The 19139-nt window shown below is 43.6% G+C and overlaps 1 protein-coding gene across 3 annotated transcripts in view; it reads left to right on the top strand.

Moving 5' to 3' along the window:
- Positions 1-19139, top strand: part of LOC126183835 (protein FAM102A) — a 459083-nt gene that overhangs the window by 349449 nt on the left and 90495 nt on the right. For all 3 annotated transcript variants that reach the window (XM_049926094.1, XM_049926095.1, XM_049926096.1), the window contains exons 3-4: positions 5491-5681; positions 6247-6404. In XM_049926094.1, the coding sequence (XP_049782051.1) occupies positions 5491-5681; positions 6247-6404 (349 nt within the window). The remainder of the gene's footprint in view (positions 1-5490; positions 5682-6246; positions 6405-19139) is intronic.

Genomic DNA, 19139 nt, shown 5'->3' on the forward strand with positions numbered 1-19139 from the left:
CAACTTTTTCTCTTGACGCCAAATAATAACGAAGAAAATTTCGTACACCGCGAGAATTAGAATGCTTGAACAGCAGTCCACTAGCAAGAGTTGAACACTTAAGAAGGAGAAAACGCGTAACATTAATTGTAAAGTCATGTGGTTGATCAGGGCAGTGGAGACAATGAACAGAGGCAGACCACATCCAAACGAAATTAGTTAAGTGAACTGGGAGCTTGTGCAGTCTCCTAAGACGACGACATTGTTGCGGAATGTCTCCATCACAAAATGCCCTTCAACTCAAGTCTACGCTGATGTAAGGTAAATTATTTCGTAAATAATCGATGCTTTCGTGTGGAAGTTTTACTTAATATTATGTAAACATCTTTTGGATGAAACTGTTTACGAATATCAAGGTATTTCAACCTAGTTCATCGGCTGAGCTAATCCATTTTCTTCAGAATCTGTTTCAAAGAAAGCGTTAAAAAGTAACTTAAGCAGCGCTTTCGTATTAGTCTTTACAGTATTTGTCCATGGGAGGTATTCTCCACAAAACCCATTACATCACAGCTAATAAGGATTTTTTTTAAATTTATTGGCTTTCTGAAAGTGCCCATACAGCCAGCCAAACCCAGGAAATATTACATTACAGTTGGTTTTCACAGTTCATGGAACACATTATTTTAAGTCGTACCCAGGTACCATGTGACATAGAATTAACAAAGGACTGATTCGACATAAAACAAGGTTTACAATCAGTATGTACCAAAGCGAGTAAACAAGACGAAAATGGAAAACACTATACACAGTGGTAGTATGCTGTAAAAATCCTATGGGTAACACAATAAGAAATGATAAATCGCCGTTGGTACACATTTGGGGTATTCTGTCCACATTAATGGCTATATATCTAAATTAACAATAAAATGGTCTTTGTATGTCATATGTGAACTGTTTCAAAAGCTGCGGATAGGAAGTTGAATATTTGTTTAGGCCTGTAAGTACCGTCTAGACCAAATAGGATAAAAGTTTACAAGAACCAGACTAGGGTGTTACAGCCACACCTACAGATACGCAAGTATTCAGACATGTATAAAATGGTTCAAATGGCTCTGAGCACTATGGGACTTAACTTCTGAGGTCATCAGTCGCCTAGAACTTAGAACTAATTAACCTAAATAACCTAAGGACATAACACACATACATGCCCAAGGCAGGATTCGAACCTGCGCCGGAACGGTCGCTCGGCTCCAGACTGTAGCGCCTAGAACCGCACGGGCACTCCGGCCGGCTCAGACATGTACACATAGGAGGTCCGTAGTGACATACATTTAGAGGCTGAGCGTTCCATAGTCTGCAGAGTTAATTGAGCTTTAGTCTTCCGCTAGCATTTTAAGTAACAAGAGCATTAGATTATAAGCGCAGGGAGCTATATCTTGATGTTGGCAGTGTTGACAAACTCGTACAGTAGCTTATACATTGCTACATCGTTGGATACTAACAAGGCTTGGAGGATGTTTGTGAGCTGATGACAAAGAACCCTAAGATTATACAATGCAAGAACGTTTATGTGATACGTGTTCCGAGGACATCGTACAAAAATATGGTTTGGATATCATAAGAAGTGTTTCTGAAGCCTAATCAGTGTTAGTAATCCTGCGGATAAGTTCTGAAAAAGAAACCAAATACGAAAACTTAAATCAAACGAATAATTTTGATAGTGTATGTAAGTAAAAATATGGATATAGAAGGCGACGAATAATTTCAGTGACACTTACGTAGTAGCCGAAAGGGTGTGTAATGTTGTATCAGAACAAACTTTTTTTCGCAGAAATTGAGTTTATTGTGAACAAAGGATCTTCCGTTTAAAGTAATCGATTGGATGTAGTTAGTGTGCTTCAACCGATCTTTGATTTACAAATTGAGCGGAGATTTCAACAGAACTATATCACATATAACTCCCTCCATTGAAAAGCTAAGTTACATTTTGTCCAATGCTTGTAGTAACGACAATAAATGTGTACACACACCTAATTTTAACGCCTGACAGCTCTTTGACATTTGGGTTCAATAAAATTTGGAATAGAGAAATATATCGTTTCATTACTTCGTGACATGGCTTGTTTGCCTATTAGTAAGCAGGAATAATGCTATGTTTTTATTTAATTGTCATGGAGATCAGAGGCAGAGCACAACTCCAGATTTCTCTGTTCAGCGAATACTTAAGACGCGGTTTGTATGTGATAGGAGAGTAATTCAAATGCGCATTCCGCCATCGAGACTTACGTTTATCTGTATTTTTCGTAGAATGCTGCAGGCGAATGCTCGAATGGTTCATTGTAAAAGCCCGTCATTGTTCAACCGGGCTGGTGTTCGATCGCTAACGACCTGGACGTTTATGAGAAGGTGAATGCCCATATTTGCAGTGAGCCAAATGTTGATAACATGATACACTGAACAAAGCAGGCATCGAAACCTGGCAAACAAATTTCCTCTCACATGAAGCGAGAAGCTGTGAGACTTCATTTACGGCGGTAGAGTTTATCTTATCTCAAAACTGTTTCCGCCTTTTACGGCCGCTTTTAACCGCAGAATGCTACTGCGATTTCTCCGGGCCACCTCTTTCATTGTCGTAGGACAACAGGACCACGGAGACGAGTGGCCAGTTACACTTGACTCCACCGCAGACTTCGTGGTAACTAAACTATTCTAGGGATGACCTCAGACGTGTAAAATGCTTTAGAAGCCTGCCACATGTTGTTGTTTCACTCATTCTTTAAACATTTTCTAAAGATGGAGTCAGTCCAGTATTTGCTTAAATACACTATTGGCCATTACAATTGCTACACCACGAAGATGACGTGCTACAGACGCGAAAATTTAACCGACAGGAAGAAGATCCTGTGATATGCAAATGATAAGCTTTTCAGAGCATTCACACAAGGTTCGAACCGATGGCGACATCTACAATGTGCTGACATGAGTGAAGTTTCCAACCGATTTGTCATACACAAACAGCAGTTGACCGGCGTTGCCTGGTGAAACGTTGTTGTGATGCCTCGTGTAAGGAAGAGAAATGCGTACCATCACGTTTCCGACTTTTTGATAAAGGTCGGATTGTAGCCTATCGCGATTGCGGTTTATCGTCTCTCGACATTGCTGCTCGCGTTGGTCGAGATCCAATGACTGTTAGCAGAATATGGAATCGGTGGGTTCAGGAGGGTAATACGGAACGCCGTGCTCGATCCCAACGGCCTCGCATCACTAGCAGTCGAGATGACAGGCATCTTATCCGCATGGCTGTAACGGATCGTGCAGCCACGTCTCGATCCCTGATTCAACGGATGGGGACGTTTGCAAGACGACAACCATCTGCACGAACAGTTCGACGACGTTTGCAGCAGCATGGACTATCAGCTCGGAGACCATGCCTGCGGTTACCCTTGACGCTGCATCACAGACAGGAGCACCTATGACGGTGTACTCAACGACGAACCTGGGTGCACGAATGGCAAAACGTCATTTTTTCGGATAAATCCAGGTTCTGTTTACAGCATCATGATGGTCGCATCTGTGTTCGGTGACATCGTGGTGAACGCACATTGGAAGCGTGTATTCGTCATAGCCATACTGGCGTATCACCCGGCGTGATAGTATGGGGTGCCATTGGCTACACGTCTCAGTCACCTCTTGTTCGCATTGACGGCACTTTGAACAGTGGACGTTACATTTTAGATGTGTTACGACCCGTACCTCTACCCTTCATTCGAGCCCCGCGAAATCCTGCGTTTCAGCAGGATAATGCACGACCGCATGTTGCAGGTCCTGTACGGACCTTTCTGGATACAGAAAATGTTCGACTGCTGCCCTGGCCAGCACATTCTCCAGATCTCTCACCATTTGAAAACGTCTGGTCAATGGTGGCTGAGCAACTGGCTCGTCACAATACGCCAGTCACTACTACTCTTGATGAACTGTGTTACCGTGTTGAAGCTGCATGGCAGCTGTACCTGTACACGCCATCCAAGCTCTGTTTGACTCCATTCCCAGTTGTATCAAGGCGGTTATTACGGTCAGAGGTGGTTGTTCTGGGTACTGATTTCTCAGGATCTATGCACCCAAATTGGGTGAAAATATAATCACACGTCAGTTCTAGTATAATATATTTGTCCAATGAATACCCTTTTATCATCTGCATTTCTTCTTTGTGTAGCAATTTTAATGACCAGTAGTGTAGTCGTGTGAGAAGCCTTAAAACCATCCAGGCTGCCATATGGGCCTGATCTGCGTTGTAGTTTGTGAGGGACTGAAACGAGGATTTGCTTACTTTCCCGAGCTAAGAAGAGAAATGGTCGAGGGAAGTGTACAGAATGCGGTCTTCGTGTAACACCAACGAAGTTGCGGAACTAGATGGTTGGTGTTCCACTAAATGTGACTGACTGGAATGAGAGAGATCAAGTTTTGTTCCAGTTGCTTACTAACTTCCCGGAAGACACCTTTGAGTGGGTACACATCCGTCCATGCTTGCTAATTGTCACTACTCAGAAACTGACGTCGCTTACGCAGGTTGACTTTAACCGTTGGAGCCCTCAGAGGCGTGTATTGATATTTATAATTCACTGCCAGTGTTGTGGTTTAGTTAAAAGAACTAACATCAATTTTGCTTGCGTTTCAAATCGACGTCGGTGGTGGGTAACGTTACATATTTTTGGACCGGTTTAGGGAGGGTTCATGTCATCTCAGGCTCTGCACTGCAAGAGGAAATTTTAATACCTGTGGCCGTTTTTGCATTTGTCTGGTCTACTTGAGCGCAGTTCAGCTTAGTGACGTGTGTGAGAAAATAACTCGTTCCGTGACAGAGGAGGGTAAATTGCAGTGAAACGTTAACGCTACAACCAGTGCTTGCGTATTTAAAAGGTCAGTAAGAAATGTGATGTGGCCTCACACGAAGATGGTTGAACGCCAGTACACTGTTTAAAATCCATAAACTCTGGAAATAGTCTCATGGAGCAACGAATAAGGTGCGGTTGACAGTATAACCTACACCGTAGAAGAATGTTTTAAGTCAGTGATGCTTTCCTGGATTAGTGCACGTGTTACTTAGTTTCCGTACTCGTCAATATCCACACATCAACAATATGCAGACGTGTGCACGCACTACCTACACTTTAAGTTACTACCTGCAGTTCATATTAGTTTAAGTTGCATACCTGCCACACGAAAAGGACGCTTAAGGTCAACGGCATAAGATTCCACTGTTGCTAGGCTGTTCCAGTGCTACCCCATGGGACACCAGACGATAACACAGAATTCCTACATCAACGTTCGCTCATGTGACATGACTCTTTTATTTGGGACTCAACAGACGTACTTAACAACTTAGCATAGCTACGTTTGCCGGCTCACATTCAGTTAATTGCAAAAGTTTTTGCAAACAATGCATTTTCAGCGAAGAACTTAATGAATCATGTGTCATACAATTTAGTCATTGAAGCTTCTGTTGCGTTTCAGGAAGTGAAAGGCGGAAGATCATTCCAGAAGCTTGGTTTTTGTGACCTGAATCTTGCCGAGTTCGCCGGATCCGGGGAGACGACTCGAAGGTACCTGCTAGAAGGATACGATACCCGGCATAGGCAAGATAATTCTATGCTGAGAGTATCCGTTAAAATGAATATGCTGTCGGGAGACATTTTATTTAAAGTGTAAGTATTAAAAATGTAATAGATTCCTGTACCTTTAAGTATAATTTACGGAAAATAACGAAGAAACTTGCTACGTGTTTTCACTTTTTTAGTCCTAACAGTTTGTAGAAAGTCATCGGGTAAGCGAACTCTTCGTAATTAAGAATAAAATTTTCTTTTGTGTGTAATAGGCAATAGTCAACATATTTTGAAACATCATTGTGTTCAGCATCTCTGAATAATCTTCTCTGAAACCAGTAGCCACGGTTATTGTTCTGAAGATAATGCTGTAGTTACTGACTGATATTAAAAAAATTTCATTGGAGCACTTTCTATTGTATGGACTCCACCCCCTCCAGCGCCACTCTCTTAAACTGGCATTCATATATATATATTCATATATAAATCATCGGATTATGCGAAAATTTGGTAAACTTTAAGAAGCTCGTTTGCACTAGGTTGTTCGTTCTTGCTGGAAAAAGCTGTTTTTCCGTTGAAAAATGTAAAATGGCTTGGAAAATTTGACAAAACACTTAATATTTATGTTATGGTAAGGTGTTTCATCGCAGTTGTTCTGTGATTTCAGTCCGTCGCCATCTCTAAAGCATAAACCAGTAGTGGTACAAGAGGAAGGCTCTGAGAGGAGAGACGACTACTCCAGCGGCTCAGTGGCGGGATCTGTGGCAAGCGGCAGCTCGGGATTTGGCAGCTTACCAAAGAAGAGGCCGGCCTTGTTCTCATCAGGTCAGAACATCTCCTAACATCGATTTGCGTCTGCTTCTTAATATGTGGTGAGGCTGTCTGCAGGGGTGAGACGCTCCAGCTCACTCACAGGAGAAATCCCACATAGATCCCGGACGTCTTTCCTTCGTCGATAACAATATTAGAATTCCGTGAAAGCTGTGCCTCGTTTGCGCTGTTACCGAGGAAACAGGTCGAGGAAAACTTTTTGGCTAGTGATAGAATTCAAGTTTGGATGCGGAAAGGAGACACAGAAACTTTTTCTGCAACTCAACACTCAAAAACAATGACAGCTTAAGTGCCTCTGTGCATTCTGTAATTAGTCGGATGTTCTCTTCGCGGTCCCTGCGTGAGCGACACGTTGGGGCTTGTTGTATACTCCTAGATTCGTCACTTGAAACTGTGTACATAAGTTTTAGCAGGATAATCAGCATGTGTCTTAAATTATGTCCTAATTCAGGTTTGTAGCACTTGCGTGCTGCACTCCTGTGTCTCAGTCAAACCTATGACCGTCCGTGCTGCCCTTCTTTGTATACGTTCAACATGTGTCGTTAATCCTGTTTGGTATGAGTCCCACACGGCTGAGCAGTGTTCTAGGATTGGTCGCACGAGTATTTCGTAAGCAATCTTCTTTGTAGGCTGACTTAATTTCCATAGTACTCCGTCCGAACAGGCTTCGGAAGGCCCAACGGTACCGACCAACCACCCTGTCATCCTCAACCGATAGGCGTCACTAGATGCGGATATGGAGGGGCATGTGGTCAGCACACCGCTCTTCCAGCCGTTCTCAGTTGTTTTTTTTTTTTGTGTGTGTGTGTGTGTGTGTGTGTGTGTGTGTGTGTGTGTGTGTGTGTGTGTGTGTTTGTGTGTGTGAGTGAATTCCTAATGAACCAAACTAATGAGGTCATCGGTCCCTAGACTTGTTGTTGTGGTCTTCAGTCCTGAGACTGGTTTGATGCAGCTCCCCATGCTACTCTATCCTGTGCAAGCTGCTTCATCTCCCAGTACCTACTGCAACCTGCATCCTTCTGAATCTGCTTGGTGTATTCATCTCTTAGTCTCCCTCTACGATTTTTACCCTCCACGTTGCCCTCCAATACTAACTTGGTGATCCCTTCATGCCTCTGAACATGTCCTACCAACCGATCCCTTCTTCTAGTCAAGTTGTGCCACAAACTTCTCTTCTCCCCAATCCTATTCAACACCTCCTCATTAGTTATGTGATCTACCCATCTAATCTTCAGCATTCTTCTGTAGCACCACATTTCGAAAGCTTCTATTCTCTTCTTGTCTAAATTATTTATCGTCCACGTTTCACTTCCATACATGGCTACACTCCATACAAATACTTTCAGAAACGACTTCCTGACACTTAAATCTATACTCGATGCTAACAAATTTCTCTTATTCAGAAACGCTTTCCTTCCCATTGCCAGTCCACATTTTATATCCTCTCTACTTCGACCATCATCAGTTATTTTGCTCCCCAAATAACAAAACTCCTTTACTACTTTAAGTGTCTCATTTCCTAATCTAATACCCTCAACATCACCCAACTTAATTCGACTACATTCCATTATCCTCGTTTTGCTTTTGTTGATGTTCATCTTATATCCTCCTTTCAAGACACTGTCCATTCCGTTCAACTGCTCTTTCAAGTCCTTTGCTGTCTCTAACAGAATTACAATGTCATCGGCGAACCTCAAAGTTTTTATTTCTTCTCCATGGATTTTAATACCTACTCCGAATTTTTCTTTTGTTTCCTTCACTGCTTGCTCAATATACAGATTGAATAACATCGGGGAGAGGCTACAACCCTGTCTCACTCCCTTCCCAACCAGTGCTTCCCTTTCATGTCCCTCGACTCTTATAACTGCTATTTGGTTTCTATACAAATTGTAAAAAGCCTTTCGCTCCCTGTATTTTACCCCTGCCACCTTCAGAATTTGAAAGAGAGTATTCCAGTCAACATTGTCAAAAGCTTTCTCTAAGTCTACAAATGCTAGAAACGTAGGTTTGCCTTTCCTTAATCTAGCTTCTAAGATAAGCCGTAGGGTCAGTATTGCCTCATGTGTTCCAATTTTTCTACGGAATCCAAACTGATCTTCCCCAAGGTCGGCTTCTACCAGTTTTTCCATTCGTCTGTAAAGAATTCGCGTTAGTATTTTCCTGCCGTGACTTATTAAACTGATAGTTCGATAATTTTCACATCTGTCAACACCTGCTTTCTTTGGGATTGGAATTATTATATTCTTCTTGAAGTCTGAGGGTATTTCGCCTGTTTCATACATCTTGCTCACCAGATGGTAGAGTTTTGTCAGGATTGGCTCTCCCAAGGCCTTCAGTAGTTCTAATGGAATGTTGTCTACTCCCGGGGCCTTGTTTCGACTCAGGTCTTTCAGTGATCTGTCAAACTCTTCACGCAGTATCATATCTCCCATTTCATCTTCATCTACATCCTCTTCCATTTCCATAATATTGTCCTCAAGTACATCGCCCTTGTATAGACCCTCTATATACTCCTTCCACCTTTCTGCTTTCCCTTCTTTGCTTAGAACTGGGTTTCCATCTGAGCTCTTGATATTCATACAAGTGGTTCTCTAATCTCCAAAAGTCTCTTTAATTTTCCTGTAGGCAGTATCTATCTTAACCCTAGTGAGATAAGCCTCTACATCCTTACATTTGTCCTCTAGCCGTCCCTGCTTAGCCATTTTGCACTTCCTGTCGATCTCATTTTTTAGACGTTTGTATTCCTTTTTGCCTGCTTCATTTACTGCATTTTTATATTTTCTCCTTTCATCAGTTAAATTCAATATTTCTTCTGTTACCCAAGGATTTCTACTAGCCCTCGTCTTTTTACCTACTTCATCCTCTGCTGCCTTCGCTATTTCATCCCTCAAAGCTACCCATTCTTCTTCTACTGTATTTCTTTCCCCTATTCCTGCCGTTTGTTCCCTTACGCTCTCCCTGAAACTCTGTACAACCTCTGGTTTAGTCAGTTTATCCAGGTCCCATCTCCTTAAATTCCCACCTTTTTGCAGTTTCTTCAGTTTTAATATGCAGTTCATAACCAATAGATTGTGGTCAGAGTCCACAACTGCACCTGGAAATGTCTTACAATTTAAAACCTGGTTCCTAAATCTCTGTCTTACCATTTATAATCTATCTGAAATCTGTCAGTATCTCCAGGCTTCTTCCATGTATACAGCCTTCTTTTATGATTCTTGAACAAAGTGTTAGCTATGATTAAGTAGTGCTTTGTGCAAAATTCTACCAGGCGGCTTCCTCTTTCATTTCTTACCCCCAATCCATATTCACCTACTACGTTTCCTTCTCTCCCTTTTCCTACTACCGAATTTCAGTCACCCATGGCTATTAAATTTTCGTCTCCCTTCACTATCTGAATAACTTCTTTTATTTCATCATACATTTCATCAATTTCTTCATCATCTGCAGAGCTAGTAGGCATGGGCTTCGTGAGTATCTTGGCCACAATAATGCGATCACTATGCTGCTGGTAGTAGCTTACCCGCACTCCTATTTTTTTAATTCATTATTAAACCTACTCCTGCAGTACCCCTATTTGATTTTGTATTTATAACCCTGTATACACCTGACTAAAAGTGTTGTTCCTCCCGCCACCGAACTTCACTAATTCCCATTATGTCTAACTTCAACCTATCCATTTCCCTTTTTAAATTTTCTAACTTACCTGCCCGATTAAGCGATCTGACATTCCACGCTCCGATCTGTATAACGCCAGTTTTCTTTCTCCTGATAACGACCTCCTCTTGAGTAGTCCCCGCCCGGAGATCCGAATGGGGGACTATTTTACCTCCGGAATACTTTACCCAAGAGGACGTCATCATTTAACCATACAGTAGAGCTGCATGCCCTCGGGAAAAATTACGGCTGTAGTTTCCACTTGCTTTCAACCGTTCGCAGTACCAGCACAACAAGGCCGTGTTGGTTAGTGTTACAAGGCCAGATCAGTCAATCATCCAGACTGTTGCCCTTGCAACTACTGAAAAGGCTGCTGCCCCTCTTCAGGAACCACACGTTTGTCTGGCCTCTTAACAGATACCCCTCATTTGGGGTTGCACCTACGGTACGGCTATCTGTATCGCTGAGGCACGCAAGCCTCCCCACCAACGGCAAGGTCCATGGTTCATGAGGGGGTCCCTAGACTTAAACACTATTTAAACTTATGCAAAGAACAACATACACACCCATGCCCGAGGGAGGACTCGAACCTCCGGCGGAGGAGGCCGCGCCATCCGTGACATGGCGCCTGAAAACGCGTGACCACTCCGCACGGGTCAGTTTTTGACCGGAGCCACCACTTCTCAGTCAAGTAACTCCTCAGTTGGCAGTGCAAGAGTTGAGTGCACCCCAGTTGCCAACAGCGCTTGGTAGACACGAAATGTCACCCAAATGCTGGCTAAGCCCGACAGCGGTTAACTTCGGTGATCTGACGGGCTCTGGTGTTACCACCGCAGCAAGGCCGTTGGCATTTCCATAGTACGGGGTGTTTCGAACGCATATATTGAATAAACTGTGAGACATACAAATATGAAACTTGGGACACATATTTAAGACTCTCTCAAGTGTTGGTTACAGATGTTCAATATGCTCTCCACTAGTAACACGAGCACTATCACTACGATATTCGAATTCCTCCCATACTCGGGTAAGCATGTCCATCGTTACTGATGTTATGGCAGTACGGATCCGGTTCTTCAACTCCCCTAGGTTCTGTGATAGAAACGTTGTTCTTAATAAAACCCCACAGAACGAAGTCACAGGGCGTCAAATCCAGTGACCGTGGAGGCCAGCTGGGAAGTGCTAAATCTCCGGTCGTTTGACGACAAATCCAACGGCTCGATAGAGTTTCTTTCAGATCCGCTGAAGCGTGCCCCTTCTTGTTAAAAAAATAAGTTGTCCCCGTTCAGTCTCAGAAACAACCAGTTTCCTAATATAGGAAGACACTGCTGATCGTTAATCGCGTTTCAATCAAAAGAGAATAGGCCGTAAACAGATGAGTGGGATATCGCACAAAGCACTTTGTGTGAATGTCGTACATGTTCACTGTGTGCATGTGGGTACTGTAGGCCCAAATTTCGAACATTGTGTTTGTTTCCTTTCACACTAAGATGGAAAGTCATTTAATCATTGAACAAAATATTCCGCGAGAAAGTGTTGTCACTGTCAAAAGCATTCTGGAAGATCATCAGAAAATGCCACACGTTTGCATTTAACGTTATGACATAGAGCCTGTAACAGCTCCATGACCAACCCATGTCTCAATACATGCCAAATTGTTGTTGGAGGCAGTTATAACTGCCAACTGGCACGACAAGTTGATTTTGCAGGACTACTTGGGAAAGCGGTTTGATTTCGTGGGACATTTCTGCCGGAAACCCGAGGGCGGCCAGGGATCTTCCCTTTATATACACATCCCGTTTCCACAAACTGTCGTCCATTCGGAGGACCAGTTTGGTAGCTCAACCAGAAACGTCTTAGCACTGTAATCACGGAATTACACTTTGAAAAATCGACAACACAGAATGACTTCTGCTTCGAAGTAGCCATTTTGGATAATTTGACGCTAACCAAGGGAACAGAAGACAACTAACAACTAAGATCTAGCGGCAATGAATAGAAACTAGACAATGTATTAGTTTCTCCAATAACCGAGCGGTGGCGCAGCGATCGATAGTTTTAACTACATAATACTTTGCAAAACGTATATTATTTTTGAGACACCCTGTGTTCAACTAGTGAACCGAAGTATACCACCTGGTTTACCGCCAACTAAACATGCCTGATCACTGTATTTGACACCTTTACAAATAGTTACACCCAGGCAATGTTTGATTTGTTAAAAAAAAAGGGGAATATTGACAAATATGGGGCCGAAGTTTGCCTCATCAGCAGTCTTACCTCATTTACGATGAAGATGTAACATAACACTTTCTATGAACTTGTCTCCATTATCTTGTTCTTATCGTTTTACGGACTAATTAAATGATTACATCAACATTTTTAAGTAATTTTTTTATTTCGAAAGTTATTTCTCTACGTCTCCCACGTATTGTTACTACCAGAAATTATTTTCGGTGCCTTCCATGCTATCATTTTGTTAACGAAGCACGTACGTATTGAGGAAGTAGATCTACATGAAAACTCTGCAATTCACAGAGGCAGAAGGTTCATCGAGCCACTGTCAAACAATTTTTCTTACCGTTTCACTCCCGAACAGCGCGCGGGAAAAAAAGAACAGCTCTTATTTTATTACGATTGTAATTTTTCCCTATGTAATTGGGCGTCAACAGAATATTTTTACATTCGGAGGAGAAAGTTGGTGATAGAAATTTCGTGAAAGATGTGAACAGTACTCGGGAAATGTCGCTTAAGGGTCTCGGAAATCGTCTCCTTTACAGGTAGCCTAATGTTTCACAGATTTCTGCCAATAAATAAGGGTCGTTTGTTTCGCCACTACTATAGTTAAGACTGCGTATTAGTTTCACTGCATCTCTCTTCGCAAGGAAACCGTACGTATTTGACTCTTAGGACTGGTTACAGAGATACATACATCCGCTTTTGTTCTGTACTGCAGAAGCCATCGCACTTAATTATTCTGTCTCATAGTGACGAGTTGTCTAAGTCAGTTTTCCCTAGAGCCCCGCATCGAGCTGTCTTTTTCATAGACAATAGCATCTCGGGCAATCAAAAGAGGTAGTACAATGGCTAAGACATTGCATTCGCATTCAGGAAGAGCAGGTTTCAAATCCCCGTCCCGCCACTCAAATTTACGTTGTTCTTTCTGGCAGATGGCGGGAGGTTTCCTTCCAAAATGGCACGACCGATTTCGTTCCCAATCTATATCCAGGCCGAACATTTGCTCCGTTTCAAGTAAGATGTACTTTATTTACACGTGTGAGAGTGTTACTCGCGCTTTTCGATAGATCGCTTATGTACATTCTAAAACAAGAAAACCGACGCACTACGAAGGAATTATGCGAATGGGACGGAAATCAGTAGATGTGATCTGCATGTATACACAAACTAGTGATTACAATTTCAGATAGAATGGTTGATTTATTCAAGAGAAAGAGCTCAACAAATTAAGCAATTCAGTAACGGGTTGGTCCACCTCTGTCCCCTATGCAAGCACTTATTTCTACATCTACATCTACATTTATACTCCGCAAGCCACCCAACGGTGTGTGGCGGAGGGCACTTTACGTGCCACTGTCATTACCTCCCTTTCCTGTTCCAGTCGCGTATGGTTCGCGGGAAGAACGACTGTCTGAAAGCCTCTGTGCGCGCTCTAATCTCTCTAATTTTACATTCGTGATCTCCTCGGGAGGTATAAGTAGGGGGAAGCAATATATCCGATACCTCATCCAGAAACGCACCCTCTCGAAACCTGGCGAGCAAGCTACACCGCGAAGCAGAGCGCCTCTCTTGCAGAATCCGCCACTTGAGTTTGTTAAACATCTCCGTAACGCTATCACGGTTACCAAATAACCCTGTGACGAAACGCGCCGCTCTTCTTTGAATCTTCTCTATCTCCTCCGTCAACCCGATCTGGTACGGATCCCACACTGATGAGCAATACTCAAGTATAGGTCGAACGAGTGTTTTGTAAGCCACCTCCTTTGTTGATGGACTACATTTTCTAAGGACTCTCCCAATGAATCTCAACCTGGTACCCGCCTTACCAACAATTAATTTTATATGATCATTCCACTTCAAATCGTTCCGCACGCATACTCCCAGATATTTTACAGAAGTAACTGCTACCAGTGTTTGTTCCGCTATCATATAATCATACAATAAGGGATCCTTCTTTCTATGTATTCGCAATACATTACATTTGTCTATGTTAAGGGTCAGTTGCCACTCCCTGCACCAAGTGCCTATCCGCTGCAGATCTTCCTGCATTTCGCTACAATTTTCTAATGCTGCAACTTCTCTGTATACTACAGCATCATCCGCGAAAAGCCGCATGGAACTTCCGACACTATCTACTAGGTCATTTATTTATATTGTGAAAAGCAATGGTCCCATAACACTCCCCTGTGGCACACCAGAGGTTACTTTAACGTCTGTAGACGTCTCTCCGTTGATAACAACATGCTGCGTTCTGTTTGCTAAAAACTCTTCAATCCAGCCACACAGCTGGTCTGATATTCCGTAGGCTCTTACTTTATCAGGCGACAGTGCGGAACTGTATCGAACGCCTTCCGGAAGTCAAGAAAAATAGCATCTACCTGGGAGCCTGTATCTAATATTTTCTGGGTCTCATGAACAAATAAAGCGAGTTGGGTCTCACACGATCGCTGTTTCCGGAATCCATGTTGATTCCTACATAGTAGATTCTGAGTTTCCAAAAACGACATGATATTCGAGCAAAAAACATGTTCTAAAATTCTACAACAGATCGACGTCAGAGATATAGGTCTATAGTTTTGCGCATCTGCTCGACGACCCTTCTTGAAGACTGGGACTACCTGTGCTCTTTTCCAATCATTTGGAACCTTCCGTTCCTCTAGAGACTTGCGGTACACGGCTGTTAGAAGGGGGGCAAGTTCTTTCGCGTACTCTGTGTAGAATCGAATTGGTATCCCGTCAGGTCCAGTGGACTTTCCTCTGTTGAGTGATTCCAGTTGCTTTTCTATTCCTTGGACATTTATTTCGATGTCAGCCATTTTTTCGTTTGTGCGAGGATTTAGAGAAGGAACTGCAGTGCGGTCTTCCTCTGTGCAACAGCTTTGGAAAAAGGTGTTTAGTATTTCAGCTTTACGCTTGTCATCCTCTGTTTCAATGCCATCATCATCCCGGAGTGTCTGGATATGCTGTTTCGAGCCACTTACTGATTTAACGTAAGACCAGAACTTCCTAGGATTTTCTGTCAAGTCGGTACATAGAATTTTACTTTCGAATTCACCGAACGCTTCACGCATAGCCCTCCTTACGCTAACTTTGACATCGTTTAGCTTCTGTTTGTCTGAGAGGTTTTGGCTGCGTTTAAACTTGCAGTGAAGCTCTCTTTGCTTTCGCGGTAGTTTCCTAACTTTGTTGTTGTGCCACGGTGGGTTTTTCCCGTCCCTCACAGTTTTACTCGGCACGTACCTGTCTAAAACGCATTTTACGATTGCCTTGAACTTTTTCCATAAACACTCAGCATTGTCAGTGTCGGAACAGAAATTTTCGTTTTGATCTATTAGGTAGCCTGAAATCTGCCTTCTATTACTCTTGCTAAATAGATAAACCTTCTTCCCTTTTTTTATATTCCTATTAACTTCCATATTCAGGGATGCTGCAACGGCCTTATGATCACTGATTCCCTGTTCTGCGCTTACAGAGTCGAAAGGTTCGGGTCTGTTTGTTATCAGTAGGTCCAAGATGTTATCTCCACGAGTCGGTTCTCTCTTTAATTGCTCGAGGTAATTTTCGGATAGTGCACTCAGTATAATGTCACTCGATGCTCTGTCCCTACCACCCGTCCTAAACATCTGAGTGTCCCAGTCTATATCTGGTAAATTGAAATCTCCACCTAAGACCATAACATGCTGAGAAAATTTATGTGAAATGTATTCCAAATTTTCTCTCAGTTGTTCTGCCACTAATGCTGCTGAGTCGGGGGGTCGGTAAAAGGAGCCAATTATTAACCTAGCTCGGTTGTTGAGTGTAACCTCCACCCATAATAATTCACAGGAACTATCCACTTCTACTTCACTACAGGATAAACTACTACTAACAGCGACGAACACTCCACCACCGGTTGCATGCAATCTATCCTTTCTAAACACCGTCTGTGCCTTTGTAAAAATTTCGGCAGAATTTATCTCTGGCTTCAGCCAGCTTTCTGTACCTATAACGATTTCAGCTTCAGTGCTTTCTATCAGCGCTTGAAGTTCCGGTACTTTACCAACGCAGCTTCGACAGTTTACAACTACAATACCGATTGCTGCTTGGTCCCCGCATGTTCTGACTTTGCCCCGCACCCGTTGAGGCTGTTGCCCTTTCTGTACTTGCCCGAGGCCATCTAACCTAAAAAACCGCCCAGCCCACGCCACACAACCCCTGCTACCCGTGTAGCCGCTTGTTGCGTGTAGTGGACTCCTGACCTATCCAGCGGAACCCGAAACCCCACCACCCCATGGCGCAAGTCGAGGAATCTGCAGCCCACAAGGTCGCAGAACCGTCTCAGCCTCTGATTCAGACCCTCCACTCGGCTCTGTATCAAAGGTCCACAGTCAGTCCTGTCGACGATGCTGCAGATGGTGAGCTCTGCTTTCATCCCGCTAGCGAGACTGGCAGTCTTCACCAAATCAGATAGCCGCCGGAAGCCAGAGAGGATTTCCTCCGATCCATAGCGACACACATCATTGGTGCCGACATGAGCGACCACCTGCAGATTCGGTTGGAATTGGTTGACATAGTTGATGGATGTTCTGTTGAGCCATGTAGTGCCAAATTCTATCCAATTGGCGCATTACATCATCAAAATCCCGAGCTGGGATATTGCTCCAAACGTTCTCAACCGGGCAGAGACCCGGCGACCTTGCTGGCCAAGGTAAGGTTTGGCAAACACGAACACAAGCAGTAGAAACTCTAGCCATGTGTGGGCGGGCACCATCACGCTGAAATGAGGATGGCTTGCCATGAAGGGAAACAAAACGGCTCGTCGAATATCGTCGACTTGCCGCTGTGATGTAACGGTGCCGCGGATGACAACGAAAGGGGTCCTGCTATGAGAAGAGGTGGCACCTCAGACCATCACTCCTGGTTGTCGGCTATGCCACCGCTGTCTTGGGGGTTTCCAGACACGTCTTCGGCCTGAAGTCTCATTGAGAGAAGTAGAATTGTCTTCAGTGATGAATCCCGCTTCGAAATAAGCCCCGATGACCAACGAAGACCAGTCTGAAGACGCCCCAAACAGCGGTGGGATACCAACCTGACTGCCGCCCGCCATACGGCCCGACAACCAGGAGTGATGGTCTGGGGTGCCATTTCATTTCATTGCAGGACCCCTTTGGTTGTCATCCGCAGCTCCCTTACAGCACAGCGGTACGTCGACAATGTTCTAAGATCCATTTTGTTTCTCTCCTTGGCTTAGATTTCAGCATGATAGTGCCCGCCCACACACGGCGAGAGTTTCTACTGCTTGTCTTTGTGCTTTCCAAACCGTACCTTGGTCGGCAAGGTCGCCGGATCTCTCCCCAATTGAGAAAGTTTGTAGGGCCCTCCAACCAACTCTGTGGACAGAATTTGGCGCGATATCCTTCAGCAGGACGTCCAACAACTCAGTCAATCAATGCCAAGCCGAATAAGCGTTTGCATAAGGGCCAGTGGTGGACTAATGCGTTATTCACTTGCTCAATTTGTAAAGCTCTTTCTCTTGAATAAATTATCCATTTTTTTCTGAAATTGAAATCATTTGTTTGTCTGTGTATGTACGTCGCACCTATCGACTTCCAATCGGATACTTCCTTCATGGTGCGTCTTTTTGTGCATTAGAGTGTATACTGATATGAGCGTATGCATGGTACATCGCTTGCTACATGGGCGTACTTTCGTTCGTGATCAACTCTCCTAGGCAGGAGACAGTAGTGGCGTCCATAAGTTCTCTACAACACCAGAAGATGGTGTGTATATTCTTACAAAATAAGTAGCTTTCGACGCGACATTAGTCTGTGGAGGGCGGGCTGCGATCAGTAGCAAGATTGTGATTCTTGAGTTTCTCCCGGCGTATTTGATAATCAAAATATCCACGGGTGTGCTGCCGGTCTATAGTGTCCAACGGGCACTATAGACCGGCAGCACACCCGTGGATATTTTGAGTTGCAAGATTCCTCGGAGCATATGAAATTCATAAAGTAGTCCAGAATATCCAGGACTCACTGCTCCATCTTCAAAGTCTGGGAATTGAGGTGTCTTTCCACTGGGTACCCAGGCGCATAGGCTTTTTAAGGAACCCTAAATGGCAAATGTAGCAGCCTAGGCGGCATGTCACCATAATCAGTTTAACGTGCCCTCTCCGTACATGCTATCACCTCATTGCTGAGTTGTAGTGTCATGTGTAGATGGGAAGAAGATTGGTGGCTGGCAGTTATAGACAATAAGCTCCATCTAGTAAAGTCAACAGTTCGGTCATGGCGTACTTCCTTCCAGTCACGCAGACGGGAAGAGGTCGTTCTTACTAGCCTTCGCTTCGGACACAGCCCTACGACGCATGGCTTCTTGCCCCTGTGGTAGGACCCTCCAATGTGTAATGCTTGTGGCGTACAGATCGCAGTGTGCCACAGTTTAGTTTACGAGATGGCCGTAGCAAATTTTTCCTTCAAATTTGTCCTCTGCTTTAACTGACCATGACGTGATTGTGGTACGATTTTTAAGGTTCTGTGAAATGTCCGACTTATTCCCTAAAATTTGAGGGAGAAGTTTTTAATGTGTTACCTTGGTGGGTGGATCATCCATGTGTTTTTGTAAGTGAGCAGGCAGCCACATATCCCAGTGAAATTAATTTAGCTTTCCTCTTCTATCACTTGCGTTTCAATTCACAATTTTAGAACATACGACTATTCATGATATGTAGCGAATATGAGATAATGTGATTATGCGGGTGACCGTGGTGAGATTGTGTGAGAATAAGTGCAACTGTGTCAGATTGCCTCTTTCATCTTTTATAACATTTTCGACGTTTTAACCACTTTCGTTCCTACT

The sequence above is a fragment of the Schistocerca cancellata genome, chromosome 4 (genome assembly GCF_023864275.1).
Source record: "Schistocerca cancellata isolate TAMUIC-IGC-003103 chromosome 4, iqSchCanc2.1, whole genome shotgun sequence".
Lineage (NCBI taxonomy): Eukaryota > Metazoa > Arthropoda > Insecta > Orthoptera > Acrididae > Schistocerca > Schistocerca cancellata.